At 45.0% G+C, this 15243-nt stretch overlaps 1 protein-coding gene across 5 annotated transcripts in view; it reads right to left on the bottom strand.

Annotated features, from left to right (window-relative positions):
* vwde (von Willebrand factor D and EGF domains) overlaps nt 1-15243 on the bottom strand; it is a 221177-nt gene that overhangs the window by 72663 nt on the left and 133271 nt on the right. For 4 of the 5 annotated variants that reach the window (XM_048562926.2, XM_048562945.2, XM_059654906.1 and 1 more), the window contains exons 12-14: nt 13880-14877; nt 13303-13439; nt 11177-11335 (exon numbers count right to left, since the gene is read on the bottom strand). In XM_048562926.2, coding sequence (XP_048418883.2) covers nt 11177-11335; nt 13303-13439; nt 13880-14877 — 1294 coding nt within the window. The remainder of the gene's footprint in view (nt 1-11176; nt 11336-13302; nt 13440-13879; nt 14878-15243) is intronic. The other variant, XM_048562954.2, reaches the window with a different exon arrangement.

Raw genomic sequence — 15243 nt, 5'->3', positions numbered from 1 at the left:
TGTCCCCTTGTTTAAGAAGGGTAGCAAGGATAATCCAGGTAATTATAGATCAGTCAGCCTGATGTCAGTGGTGGGGAAGACACTGAGGGATAGGATCTACTTACATTTGGAAGAAAATGGGCTTATTAGTGATAGGCAGCATGGTTTTGTGCAGGGAAGGTCATGTCTTACCAACTTGATAGAATTCTTTGAGGAAGTGAAAAGGTTGATAAATGAAGGAGGGGCTGTAGATGTCATATACATGGACTTCAGTAAGGCATTTGATAAGGTTCCCCATGGTAGGCTGATGGAGAGAGTGAAGTCACATGGGGTCCAGGGTGTACTAGCTAGACGGATAAAGAACAGGCTAGGCAACAGGAGACAGAGTTGTAGTGGAAGGGAGTTTCTCAAAATGAGAACTGTGACCAGTGGTGTTCCACAGGGATCCATGTTGGGACCACTGTTGTTTGTGATATACATAAATGATCTCAAGGAAGGTATAGATGATCTGATTAGCAAGTTTGCAAATGACACTAAGATCGATGGAGTAGCAGGTGGTAAAGGGGACTATCAGAGAATGTAGTAGAATATAGATGGATTGGAGAGCTGGGCAGCGAAATGGCAGATGGAGTTCAATCCAGGTAAATGTGAGGTGATGCATTTTGGAAGATCCAATTCAAGAGCGAACTATACGGTAAATGGAAAAGCCCTGGAGAAAATTGATGCACAGAGATCTGGGTGTTCAGGTCCATTGTACCCTGAGGGTGACAACACAGTTTGATAGAGTGGTCAAGATGGCATTCGGCATGCTTTCATTCATCAGACGGGGTATTGAATGCAGGAGTTGGCAGGTCATGTTACAGTTGTATAGGACTTTGGTTTGATCACATTTGGAATAATGCGTACAGTTCTGGTTGCCACATTAACAAAAGGATGTGGATGCTTTGGAGAGGATGCAGAAGAGGTTCACCATGAAGTTATCTGGTATGGAGGGCGCTAGCTATGAAGAGAGGTTGAGTAGGTTAGGATTATTCATATTAGAAAGATGGAGATTGAGGTGGAGACCTGATTGAGGTCTACAAAATCATGAGAGGTATAGACAGGATGGACAGCAAGAAGCTTTTTCCCTAGAGTGGGGTCTCAATTACAGGAGTCACGATTTCAAGGCGACAGGGGAAAAGTTTAAGGGAGATATGCATGGAAAGTTCTTTATGCAGAGGGTGGTGAGTGCCTGGAACACGTTGCCAACAGACATGGTAGAGGCGGGCACGATAGCATCATTTAAGATGTATCTAGACAGACACATGAATGGGCATGGAGCAGAGGGATACAGATCCTTGGAAAATAGGCAGCAGGTTTAGATAAATTATCTAGATCAGCGCTGAAGGGCCTGTTCCTGTGCTGTAATTTTCTTTGATCTTTGTCCTTATCACAGAACTCTCTTCCACAAATGGCAGTTGATGCTAGATCCCTTGATAATGTTAAACTGGAGATAAATGTGTTTCACCAAAGTTATTAATGTAAATGCACCAAAAGCAGCTTGATGAAATTAGATCACTTATCAGCCATGATCTTACTGAATGACAAAACAAGTTTAAGGGGCTGGATGGTCTATGCCTAACTCTGTGTTCCAGACCTGCATGACATATTGCCCGTAATCCACCATCACAAGGAACTGTGGTGGTCTGGTATAATGATGATAAAATACTGGTTCAGAGGTTGAAAATGCTAATTGACAACTGGAAAGCAACGAAGCACTGGAGTAAATTGAATCCCTGGTGAAATTCTGAACACAGAAAATATGCTGAGACTTATCTAAGAACTTCATATCTCTCAACTGGACACTGGAGTACATGTCAGGTAATCTCAGGGATTCTGTAATCATGACCATATTAAGAGTAGGAGACAAATCCAACTGTGATGACGACAGATGAGTTTCATTAATGCATGCTACAGGGAGGATCTTTGCAAGGAAGCTCTGTAATCATCTTCTCCCAGTGGTTGAGCAGCTCTTTTGTGTCACAGTACATTTGTCACCTTGAGAAGCAGTACAGAAATGATTTCCACCGCACAACAAATCATAGAAAATTCAAAAGAACAGCACCAGTGCCCATGGTCTTTCTCAACCTTGGAAGTTTAAGGACTATCTTCCTCAAACTGGGTGTTCTCAGAAATTTGTCACCAATTCTCCAAGTACTCCATTTGTCATGCAAGACATGACACTCATGAAAACACCGACTATATACCCTACTTCAGTGAGAACTTATGTCCAACAAGGCTCTGTCATCACACTAACCTTCCTCTCTATCTTTATTCCAATACTGCACCTCATCTACGAAATTTCTCACAAGTATGGAGATATATTATTAGAAGAGATAGGAAGTTGTCCCATTTACATCATCAGCTATCAAAAACCAAGTTCATTTCAACTCCATTTCAACTGAGTTTATGCGTGTTGATGACTTGTCTGTGTGCTTATACAGAAACCAAGCTGAAGGTCACTGTGAACGCTTTTTCCAAAGAATAAGAAAAGAGGCTTTTCATTAAACTCCTGTCAAGGTCCTACTCCAGCACATCTCTTCCCATTGATGAGCAATAACTGGGAGGTACTGGAAAATGAAGACTATTTTCCATACCCTGGGACCTGCTCTCAGTGGAGGCAGGAACAAGAAATAAAATTCATCCTCGCCTCTAATGTGACAGCTCAACATTTGGCTGGCTGAGGAAGAGAGTATTTGGACACCAGAATTTCATATAGAAGAATGCAGTAAACAGCACCTGCGTACTTTGGAAGCTTGAACAGACTGAAGACATCACAAAGCATTTGAGAAATGGCATTCACTATGCCTTTGCAAGATCGTCCAAATCCAGGAGCAAGAAGAGCAGTTCTAATTCAGAACCTGCTCCCAAACCAGCATGGTTGGGAGCAAAGACTTAGTTTTTCAAAACCAAATTGTAGATCTTAAAGGAACTGCTCTATTCAGAAATTGGCTATGGTAGGATATGTCCCTGGAGTACATTTGAAGTGTTATAGAATGTCTCAAAGTATCCTAAAGAGGTGTTAAACATGTTTGCCACCTCTCAATGCACCCGGTTATGAGAAACAAAATGGTGAAGTTTCAAGCAGGAAGGCACCAAATAAATACATTGAAAAGGTCGTGTAGAGGTGACATCAGAGTTTCATACAGAGTGCACTAGTCCACTTGATCTTTCAAGCACCAACCGTCCTGATACGGCAGAGTTGGCAAAATGTGAAATGAACATATCAGCCATCTCAAAACCCAGGGAACTGGATTGGAAGCAAATCACTCTCAATCCTGAGGGACTGCCAAAGAAAAAGGTCACAAACAACCTGGTTTTTCAGAAACTAGAATAATTTCCTGTTTCAAAAAGAAATGCAAGGCTGGAGGCAGGGAGAACACAGAATAAGATGGATGTAATCTATAGTATCTTGTACTTTGGAAGGTTGTAATGGATGCAATTCCTAGTTTTCTCCTCGCGCACTGCACTATCCAGACTTTTTTTTCATAAGCTTATCAAAGAAAACATCAATGAGCCTGAACTGTGCAGATAATCACTTTATATAGTGCTGCTACAGGGTCATTGTTCCATGATTGTTGAGCATGTATGCTGCATGCCAATTCAGACACTGGGGCAGCTTAACTTCATGAAAGGGTTCCAAATAACAACACAGGGGCCTTATTTAAATATCATAATGAGATACTACTTCTAACATGTGACCTGGATGCATTTGGAAAGCACTGAACCTTTAGGACAGAATGAGTCCTTGCACATCTATAAAATGAGAGCTGTACAATCAAATGCTTATGACACGGTATAAGAAAAGCTACACAGAGATTACCCGGGTCAGACAGCATCCATGGAGAGAGAGCAAGCTAACGTTTCGAGTTTAGATGACTCCTCATCAGTGAAAATGAAGTGTGAAGGGGTCAGCATTTTTTTTAGATTAGATTCCCTACAGTGTGGAAACAGGTCCTTTGGTCCAACAAGTCCACACCACCCCTTGCAACATCCCACCCAGACCAATCCCCCTATAACCCACATACCCCTGAACACTATGGGCAATTTAGCATGGTCGATCCACCTAGCCTGCACATCTTTGGATTGTGGGAGGAAACCGGAGCACTCGGAGGAAACCCACACAGACACAGGGAGAATGTGCAAACTCCACACAGACAGTCACCCGAGGCTGGAATCGAACACGGGTCCCTGGCGCTGTGAGGATGCAGTGCTAACCACTGAGCCACCGTGCCGCCACAAGTAGTAATTTGGGGGCTGAGGGTAGTGGGTGCAGGGCACTGAAGGAGAAAAGATGTTGACAGTTCAGATTAAGTGATCAGAATACAAGAATGGCAGAAATATGGTGTGTCTCTTGCCAGGCTTGAAAGGACAGACTGTCATCACTAAGATAGGGGTGAGGGGAGAAAGGACATGATAATAAGCTGAAAGAAAAGGGAAGAAATAGGAGCTGGTTCATAATTTAGAGGTGTTGAAAGCTGTAAAGTGGCCAGTCTGAAGATGATGTTTTGTTCATCCAGTTCGCTCTGTGATTCATGGAACACTGTAGCATGCTCATCACAACCCACATCCTGCAAGGACTCCATTCCATTCTCCCAGTTCCTCTGCCAACGTTGCACCTGTTCGGATGATGCCGCGTTCCAAAACAGCACTGCTGTGATGGCTCGCTTCTTCCATGACTGTGGGTTCACAAGGCCCTCGATCACATCTAACCTATCACACGTGCTTCCGCTCTTGCCCCTTCCGTTCACTCACAACAGCGTGATCGGGTTCCCCTCGTCCTCACATTTCATCGCTTCAGCCACTGCATTCGAAGGATCATTCTCTCTGCTCTTCTGGGCAACTCCAGCAGAATGCCACCACCACACACATCTTACCCTCACTCCCCCGTATGCATTTCACAGGGGTCGTTCCCTCCAGTTCACCCTAGTCCAATCCACAACCACCAACATGACTCCCTCTTCCCACTGGGCCTTCCCGTGAAACCGCAGCAGATACAACACCTGCCCCTTCACCTCCACCATTATTTACCATCCTAGGGCCTAAATATAGTCTTTCTAGGTCAAGCAGAATTTCACCTGAACTTCCTCCGATGCTGTGTATTGTATTCGCTGCACCCAATGTGGCTTACTCTACATTGGACAGCCAAACACAGACTGGGTGAATGCTTTGTGGAATACTTCTGTTCAGGGCGCAAGCGTGACCCTGAACTTTCCATAGCTGGTCATTTTAACACAGCGTCCTGCTCGCATGCCCACTTGTCTGGCATCAGCATGCCTCAATGTTTCAGTGTATCACAGCGCAAATTGGAGGAATAACATCTCATCTTCAGACTACGATAATAAAATGTGAGGCTGGATGAACACAGCAGGCCAAGCAGCATCTCGGGAGCAAAAAAGCTGACGTTTCGGGCCGAGACCCTTCATCAGAGAGGGGGATGGGGTGAGGGTTCTGGAAGAAATAGGGAGAGAGGGGGAAGCGGACCGAAGATGGAGAGAAAAGAAGATAGGTGGAGAGGAGAGTATAGGTGGGGAGGTAGGGAGGGGATAGGTCAGTCTAGGGAAGATGGACAGGTCAAGGAGGTGGGATGAGGTTAGTAGGTAGGAGATGGAGGTGCGGCTTGGGGTGGGAGGAAGGGATGAGTGAGGGGAAGAACAGGTTAGGGAAGCAGAGACAGGTTGGACTGGTTTTGGGATGCAGTGGGTGGAGGGGAAGAGCTGGGCTGGTTGTGTGGTGCAGTGGGGGGAGAAGACGAACTGGGCTGGTTTTGGGATGCAGTGGGGGAAGGGGAGATTTTGAAGCTGGTGAAGTCCACATTGATACCATTGGGCTGCAGGGTTCCCAAGCGGAATATGACTTGCTGTTCCTGCAACCTTCGGGTGGCATCATTGTGACACTGCAGGAGGCCCATGATGGACATGTCATCTAAAGAATGGGAGGCGGAGTGGAAATGGTTTGCGACTGGGAGGTGCAGTTTATTGCTAACAGAGTGGAGGTGTTCTGCAAAGCGGTCCCCAAGCCTCCACTTGGTTTCCCCAATGTAGAGGAAGCGACACCGGGTACAATGGATGCAGTATACCACATTGGCAGATGTGCAGGTGAACCTCTGCTTAATATGGAAAGTCATCTTGGGGCCTGGGATAGGGGTGAGGGAGGAGGTGTGGGGGTAAATGTAGCATTTCCTGAGGTTGCAGGGGAAGGTGCCGGGTGTGGTGGGGTTGGAGGGCAGTGTGGAGCGAACAAGGGAGTCACGGAGAGAGTGGTCTCTCTGGAAAGCAGACAAGGGTGGGGATGGAAAAATGACTTGGGGTCGTTGGTGGGGTCGGATTGTAGAGGGCGGAAGTGTCGGAGGATGATGCGTTGTATCCGGAGGTTGGTGGGGTGGTGTGTGAGAACGAGGGGGATCCTCTTTGGGCGGTTGTGGCGGGGGCGGGGTGTGAGGGATGTGTTGCGGGAAATGCGGGAGACATGGTCAAGGGCGTTCTCGACCACTGTTGGGGCAAAGTGGCGGTCCTTGAAGAACTTGGACATCTGGGATGTGCGGGAGTGGAATGCCTCATTGTGGGAGCAGATGCAGCGGAAGTGGAGGAATTGGGAATAGGGGATGGAATTTTTGCAGGAGGGTGGGTCGGAGAAGGTGTATTCTAGGTAGCTGTGGGAGTCGGTGGGCTTGAAATGGGCATCAGTTACAAGCTGGTTGCCTGAGATGGAGACTGAGTGATCCAGGAAGGTGAGGGATGTGCTGGAGATTGCCCAGGTGAACTGAAGGTTGGGGTGGAAGGTGTTGGTGAAGTGGATGAACTGTTCGAGCTCCTCTGTGGAGTAAGAGGCAGCGCCGATACAGTCATCAATGTAACAGAGGAAGAGGTGGGATTTGGGGCCTGTGTAGGTGCGGAAGATGGACTGTTCCACGTAACCTGCAAAGGGGCAGGCATAGCTGGGGCCCATGCGGGTGCCCATGGCCACCCCCTTAGTCTGTCGGAAGTGGGAGGAGTCAACAGAGAAGTTGTTGAGGGTGAGGACGAGTTCAGCTAGGCGGATGAGGGTGTCGGTGGAGGGGGACTGGTCGGGCCTGCGGGACAGGAAGAAGCGGAGGGCCTTGAGGCCATCTACATGCGGAATACAGGTGTACAGGGACTGGACGTCCATGGTGAAAATGAGTTGTTGGGGGCCAGGAAATTGGAAGTCCTGGGGGAGGTGGAGGGCGTTGGTGGTGTCACGGACGCAGGCTTCCAACACAAGTCCTCCTCCTGGACACCACCCCCAGGCCTCCTACCTTCCCTCGACCTCTTCATCTCCAACTGCCGTCGAGACATTAACTGCCTCAACCTCTCCACCCCTCTCACCCACTCCAACCTCTCCCCCACAGAACGGGCAGCCCTCAACTCCCTCCGCTCCAACCCCAACCTCACCATCAAACCCGCAGACAAGGGTGGTGCAGTGGTAGTATGGCGCACTGACCCCTAGATCGCCGAGGCCAAACGCCAACTCTCCGACACCACCTCCTACCGTCCCCCTCGATCATGACCCCACCGCCGAGCACCAAATCATCATCTCCAACAACATTCATGACCTCATCACCTCAGGAGATCTCCCACCCATAGCCTCCAACCTCATTGTTCCCCAACACCGCACAGCCTGTTTCTATCTCCTTCCCAAAATCCACAAACCTGCCTGCCCTGGTTGACCCATTGTCTCAGCCTGTTCCTGCCCCACCGAACTCATCTCCACCTATCTGGACTCCATTTTCTCCGCTTTGGTCCAGGAACTCCCTACCTATGTCCGTGACACCACCCACGCCCTCCACTTCCTCCAGGACTTCCAATTTCCTGGACCCCAACACCTCATTTTCACCATGCACGTCCAGTCCCTATACACCTGTATTCCGCATGCAGATGGCCTCAAGGCCCTCCGCTTCTTCCTGTCCTGCAGGCCCGACCAGTCCCACTCCGACACCCTCATCCGCCTCGCCGAACTCGTCCTCACCCTCAACAACTTCTCTTTCGATTCCTCCCACTTCCTACAAAGGGGGTGGCCATGGGCACCTGCATGGGCCCCAGCTATGCCTGCCTCTTTGTAGGGTACATGGAACAGTCCCTCTTCCGCACCTACACAGGCCCCAAACCCCACCTCTTCCTCCGTTACATTGATGACTGTATCGGCGCCACCTCTTGCTCCACAGAGGAGCTCGAACAGTTCATCCACTTCACCAACACCTTCCACCCCAACCTTCAGTTCACCTGGGCCATCTCCAGCACATCCCTCACCTTCCTGGGCCTGTCAGTCTCCATCTCAGGCGGCCAGCTTGTAACTGACGTCCATTTCAAGCCCACCGACTCCCACAGCTACCTAGAATACACCTCCTCCCACCCACCCTCCTGCAAAAATTCCATCCCCTATTCCCAATTCCTCCGCCTCCGCTGCATCTGCTCCCACGATGAGGCATTCCACTCCCGCACATCCCAGATGTCCACGTTCTTCAAGGACCGCCACTTTGCCCCGACAGTGGTCGAGAACGCCCTTGACCATGTCTCCCGCATTTCCCGCAACACATCCCTCACACCCCGCCCCCGCCACAACCGCCCAAAGAGGATCCCCCTCGTTCTCACACACCACCCCACCAACCTCCGGATACAACGCATCATCCTCCGACACTTCCGCCCTCTACAATCCGACCCCACCAACGACCCCAAGTCATTTTTCCATCCCCACCCTAGTCTGCTTTCCGGAGAGACCACTCTCTCCGTGACTCCCTTGTTCGCTCCACACTGCCCTCCAACCCCACCACACCCGGCACCTTCCCCTGCAACCGCAGGAAATGCTACACTTGCCCCCACACCTCCTCCCTCACCCCTATCCCAGGCCCCAAGATGACTTTCCATATTAAGCAGAGGTTCACCTGCACATCTGCCAATGTGGTATACTGCATCCGTTGTACCCGGTGTCGCTTCCTCTACATTGGGGAAACCAAGCGGAGGCTTGGGGACCGCTTTGCAGAACACCTCCGCTCTGTTAGCAATAAACAACTGCACCTCCCAGTCGCAAACCATTTCCACTCCCCCTCCCATTCTTTAGATGACATGTCCATTGTGGGCCTCCTGCAGTGCCACAATGATGCCACCCGAAGGTTGCAGGAACAGCAAGTCATATTCCGCTTGGGAACCCTGCAGCCCAATGGTATCAATGTGGACTTCACCAGCTTCAAAATCTCCCCTTCCCCCACTGCATCCCAAAACCAGCCCAGTTCGTCCCCTCCCCCCACTGCACCACACAACCAGCCCAGCTCTTCCCCTCCACCCACTGCATTCCAAAGCTAGTCCAACCTGTCTCTGCTTCCCTAACCTGTTCTTCCTCTCACCCATCCCTTCCTCCCACCCCAAGCCGCCCTCCATCTCCTACCTACTAACCTCATCCCACCTCCTTGACCTGTCCATCTTCCCTGGGCTGACCTATCCCCTCCCTACCTCCCCACCTATCTTCTTTTCTCTCCATCTTCGGTCCGCCTCCCCCTCTCTCCCTATTTATTCCAGAACCCTCATCCCATCCCCCTCTCTGATGAAGGGTCTCGGCCCAAAACGTCAGCTTTTGTGCTCCCGAGATGCTGCTGGGCCTGCTGTGTTCATCCAGCCTCACATTTTATTATCTTGGATTCTCCAGCATCTGCAGTTCCCATTATCACTCATCTTCAGACTAGGTGCTTTGCAGCCTTCTGGACTTGATATCGAGTGCAACACCTTTAAATTCTGAACTAGCTCCTATTTCTTACCTTTCTTTTAGCTTGTTATCATCTATCCCAGTGGGGACTGTCTGTCCTTTCAATACTACCAGTTAGACACAGCACTGTTCTGCCATTCTTACATTCCAATCACTCAGGCTGAACTATCAATATCTTTTCTCCATCAGCACCTTACACCCACGACCTGACCCTAAACTGTAGCATAAACGCTGTCCCTTCCATGCTTCACTTTAGCTCTCATGAAGAGTCATCTAGACTAGAAATGGTAGCTTGCTCTCTCTCCATGAATGCTGTATGATCCACCGTGATCTCCAGCATTTGTTATTTTCAGTACAGATTCCAGCATGTGCAGTAATTTGTTCCTATCTAGAGAGATTACCTACTACATTATAGGGCAGAACTTTCATCGTCTTATGGCGAGGAGCCATTTCCTGGAGTCCAGATTACATCAGAAAAGTTACATGCCCACAGAAGAAAGTAGCCAATTCAGATAAGTTCCTTATCTGAGAGCAACCGGCATTGTTTTTTAAATTTTTTTTAAAATTGGCCTGCATCCTTTCCCCAGTATTGCAAATAGTCTGAAAGTTGGAGATGGTATCCTGACAGCAGACAGAGGGTCTTGACCTCCAGATGTCTTTGAAGCTTTATCAGCATAAGTGCATATACACCCGCAGCTACAGCCCATCGTGGAGGACTTTGGCCAATTTTTTTTTCAATGTTTAAAAGCAGAACAGCAGGCAACCGGAGATGGACGAACCCTCTCTCTCTCTCTCTCTCATACCTGGAAAGAGAGTCTGCAGTTCCTCCTGTGTTGGAGGGCCTCCTATTGGTCCTACAGTTTCAAAGAACCCAGTCACTGTCCTTAATTAGGTAGAAAGTAGGTAATAATTGGCCATTTCAGGAAACAGCCCTGCCAGGTGACGATTCACAATGCATTGTTGAAAGCTACTGCTTAATGGTTCACGCTGCAATACAAGATTTAGTCATTCATATTTCAAATTGAGAGCTTAAATCTGATACTACCAGTTTTTGCTTTAACACAGAAATAGTGGTCGATCCAAAAATTTTAATGAATACTGCTTCAGAACTCTACTATTACTGTTCTGAAAGTAGCTTTTTAGGCACGTGTACTTGGTTCTATCTTCATACGACAACAGAAAATGAAAATCCTAAAATTTAAAGAACAAACAAAAAAGGTACTGAAGTTAAAATGGTAGAATATGTAATTTTTACAAACTTGCCACAGGTTAAAGAAAAATATAAGTTTCTGCAGCTGTCATGCAAACGTGTTCAAATTAAAACTGAAGTTACGTAAGCTCCAAACTCTAAGTTTGATTACTACAGCCTACATCGTGAAATTGCAAGGACTCAGTTTCATCGTAATCTTTAGCAGACCGCATTTGTACATTTAAAGTTTCACACCTTGACTTGCCATCTGGCGAGTGGTTTGTCATCAATGAGGTCTATACTTTCAAACGATTGACTAATCTCAACTGGAATCTGGCAGTCCACGGCTCGACTACTCAAAAATGTTGCCTTTGTCGACTGCGACACAGTTGGAACCCATTCATCATTGAAGTACTATGCTCAATTAGATAAAAGAAATCAAAATATGCATCATTAATTCTGACAACACAATTTTAAAAAATCATAGCAGAACTCATGCTAGCTAGCTCCTTAAATTTCTACGTATACATACCCAATTACACTTTCTTCACTTCGATATACTTTTGCAGATCATTTCATTGTGCTTTAAAGTGGTGGTAGGCTAATTAAGGTTGCAATGTAGCCATGCTCCATATTCCTGGTGTGTTGGCAGTCTGCATTTCAATAACTAAAGGCTTAGGCTTAATAACATGAAGGGATTTTGAGCAACACCAGCTCCAAAGGAGGTAAAATACTATAGCAATATCGCATGCAAACAGAGCAATAAGGCCTTGTCTGGGAATTTCGAAGCATTATATTCCCATTTAGATTTGTCTCTTGTAATAGCCATTGTATATTTAAGTGCTTTGATTTAAAAATAGTAATTGCATCTGGTGCTATACAGGAAATTAAAATTTAATTTAGTTACTTTGTACGTTAGATTTAATTTGATAGCTGAAATAAAGATGCTGGTTATTTGCATTAACTTTATGCACTTGAAAAATCAGCTAATAATGATAAATGAATCTTCATTGATTTGATAGTTGGATAAAAATAAAAAATGCATGGCACTTCTATGCATATTTTATCTTTTACGCATCTACACGCTGTGATTCTTGTGTTAAATAAAATCAAGCAACTTCAATAAAGATAATTTTTTTAATGTATCTTACTTTTATATTCAACAGAACCTTTACATGAGACTTACGAAATTTTGTAAGTCCAATCAAATGGCCTTTAAGAATACTGACTTCTTGCAACAGACACAAAAATATGCATATAAATAAAGTAAAAATTCATTGTCTCAATTCAACAAGTTTTGTGAATGGCCACACTATATCACTTCAGTGTTGTTATTCTAATGGAAGTGACAATACTCAACCATACGTTGACTTACGGGGCTAAAAGCATATCACTGGCAACTTGTTTACCGGCAAGCAGATGAATTGGTGAAGGAGCAGAGTTGATAAATTCTTGAGAAAGTCAATTCTTTCAAAGTTAACTTTATTTGTTACCCATTACTACAGCAGGACAAGGAAATGTACCTCCGTAATTCTCTGCACTGGATTTCAAGGGCAAGAAGGCAGAAGTAAACACTACACCCATTGATTTGTGTTGCCCTATGAATTTTTCAGGTAGAAAAGGCAAAGTTTACATAAACAGTGACAATGGGTTTTGAAGCTAGTTGAGTTCTGCTGAGTGTTGGATCAATTTCAGGGCAACAATAAGTATCTGCTTGTGCTCCTGAACTCTATCATTCAGTGTTGTTTGGCTGACAGGTGAAAACTTTACCTTGTTGATCCACCAACAGTTCTTGTTGCTTAAAAGCAACTATGATAGCTGAATTAGTAAAAAAAACTTTGATCTTATCGCATTGGTAAAGAGAAACAGAGGTAACATTCAAGTTGTTCAGTTCTGAAGTCATACCTGACTTAAAATGTTAATTTTTTTCCTCTTTCCACAAATGCTGTCAGACCTGCTGAGATTCTCCAGCAATTTGTGTTTATTTCACATTTCCAATATCCACTGAATTTTGTCCTTTTTAACTGAAATTATGGTGTCAGCGTACCAATATTTTCAATATACAGAGTTAACTACATAGCAAAATAGACATCAATAGTAAAAGTCTAAACTTGGATCAAACATGGGAATTGTTCTGCTTCAAAGGCTACAATATAATGCACAATTTTCAAAGATTGTAACAAATTGAGCAAGTTGCTTTTTTTTAAAAAGCAAAGAGCATGCTTATATCATTTCAGGCATTCTACTTTTTTAAATATCTTAAAAACCACTCATATTCAACTTATAAATGCCTGTAAAACTTTACATTGAAAGATGTTTAACAAAGCACCCCATGTTCGTCTAACTATTGAGCATAGACTTCATCCCGTAACTTTACTTACTTGCAGCTTGATGATTTCACACGTTAAACTCGCAGACTCCGTGAACCACTGGCCAAAGACCCTCACAGAGGTACAGTCAAACTGTCGAACATCACACAATCCAGAATTCTCCAACTCTGTGATTTCAGGAAGCTGATCTTTGATGTCAATATCATAAAATGCAAATCAAATTGTACTCTCTGCAAAATTTGAAACTTCCAAGACCATACATTTTGTTGTATGTAAGCCATTTCCAAACTACGAATGTACTGAATGTTTTTTTCTTCAAGTACACACATACTTTATTCCTTTTTCTCATCATTAGCAAAGTGAGACGCGGGGAAACAGAGAGAAAGGAGTGGTGCCATGACAATAAGCAATTTGCAATTGGATGGCTCTTCCCTCTTGGGCAGACACCTTGTCTTTTCTCAGTATCTCCCCATATTGTGCTGTTCTGTTCACCAACGAACAGAATCTGCAGCCTCAAGGAATTACTCTACTTGTTTACAACTACACAAAGCTTCAACTGATGTGCTATTGACTGCAAATGCAATTGAAAAGTTTGATAAATTCAGATTTTTTTTCCCCCTATACTTACCGACTAAAACACTGCAATCAGAGCTGCTGAAACCTGAAAAACAGGTACAACCCCACTCAGTACATTTGCCATTAGCACTGCAAGAATTGGGGCAACTTAGTGCTGACAAAATATCCTGAGGTACACTGGACAAGTCACCATTGCCACTTTCATGATGGATCCCATCTTCCAGAAGTTTCCTCTCACATTCGTTCTCTAACAAACTTAGACCTCCGCTTGTCCAACTGAGGTCATCTTTAAGCTGAAGATCCAAGACACAAATATCTATTACATCCATTGATCGTTGTCCCAGTAACTCTCCACAGGCTCGACCTATACTGGAGTTCGTTACAGTCTGCTGGCATAAATCAAAAGCCATTGCTTCTGTCAGTCCAGAAGGTGTAGGCCAAGTGGGCAAGATCTCTTGATGAAATTCAGAAGCATGATCCTCTGGAAAGAAGTAACTAAATCCCTCTAAGTCTGTCTGAGTAGGACTTTGAAAAGGGACTGTTGGTAAGTATTCATAATAATGCTGTCGCTTCCATCTCCTATTATTAAGATGCCTTTTTTTATTGTAGCTGATGCCTTTATGTTTGTTCCTTCTAACGTGTTCCCTTGATAGCACTTGTTTTTTCAGCATTCTGTGCTCTCTGGAATGCACATAGGAGACCCTTGCAAAATGAATGGTTTGATTTAATTTACTCAGACTTGCATAATGTACATCTTTTAAAGTGGCAATTCTAGATTTGCTTTGAGTATTGCGTCGACTGATTCCTCGAATCGGTTCAACAGTACTGGTGTACTCTGCTGTAACATCCAGCGCTGGTATCAAATTGGAAAATCTTACATTTTCACTGCTTAGGCAGGCTGAAGGAACTCCAGATTGAGGAAAAAAATCAAGTTTATTTGCAGACTGTTGCATCACAACTGAATCAGTACTGCAACTACAGTAATGTCTTCTTTTGATATTAACAGGTAAGGGTGGTGTTTTATCAAATAGACTCTTTCCAGGCTGTATTCTGTAAGAATACAATCAAAAAGAACATTACACATTGTTCATAGATCTGGCACACTGAATGGCTAGTTCTATTGGTTCATATTTTAGTTAACTAAAATGTATTTTTCAAAAGATATATTGTTTAAACTTATGGTATTCGATTCTCTCTTACACACACTTTTCCTTAACATGTTCATTCTTGACTTTACACAGTTGTATAAAATAGTGAAAAAAAACCTAATAAAAAGCTTATTCATAACTGCATTTGCAAGTTCAGTGATGGTTGGTGCATGTCAAATACATAACCAACTCAGTTTTATAACAACCATCAGACAACAAGAATAATTCACATAGCAAAATCATACTTATAGAATTATCTAATTTTCAT

The sequence above is a fragment of the Stegostoma tigrinum genome, chromosome 2 (assembly GCF_030684315.1).
Source record: "Stegostoma tigrinum isolate sSteTig4 chromosome 2, sSteTig4.hap1, whole genome shotgun sequence".
Taxonomy (NCBI): Eukaryota; Metazoa; Chordata; class Chondrichthyes; order Orectolobiformes; family Stegostomatidae; genus Stegostoma; species Stegostoma tigrinum.
The sequence above is the reverse complement of the archived record's forward strand: the minus strand, read 5'-3'. Positions and strand labels throughout refer to the sequence as shown.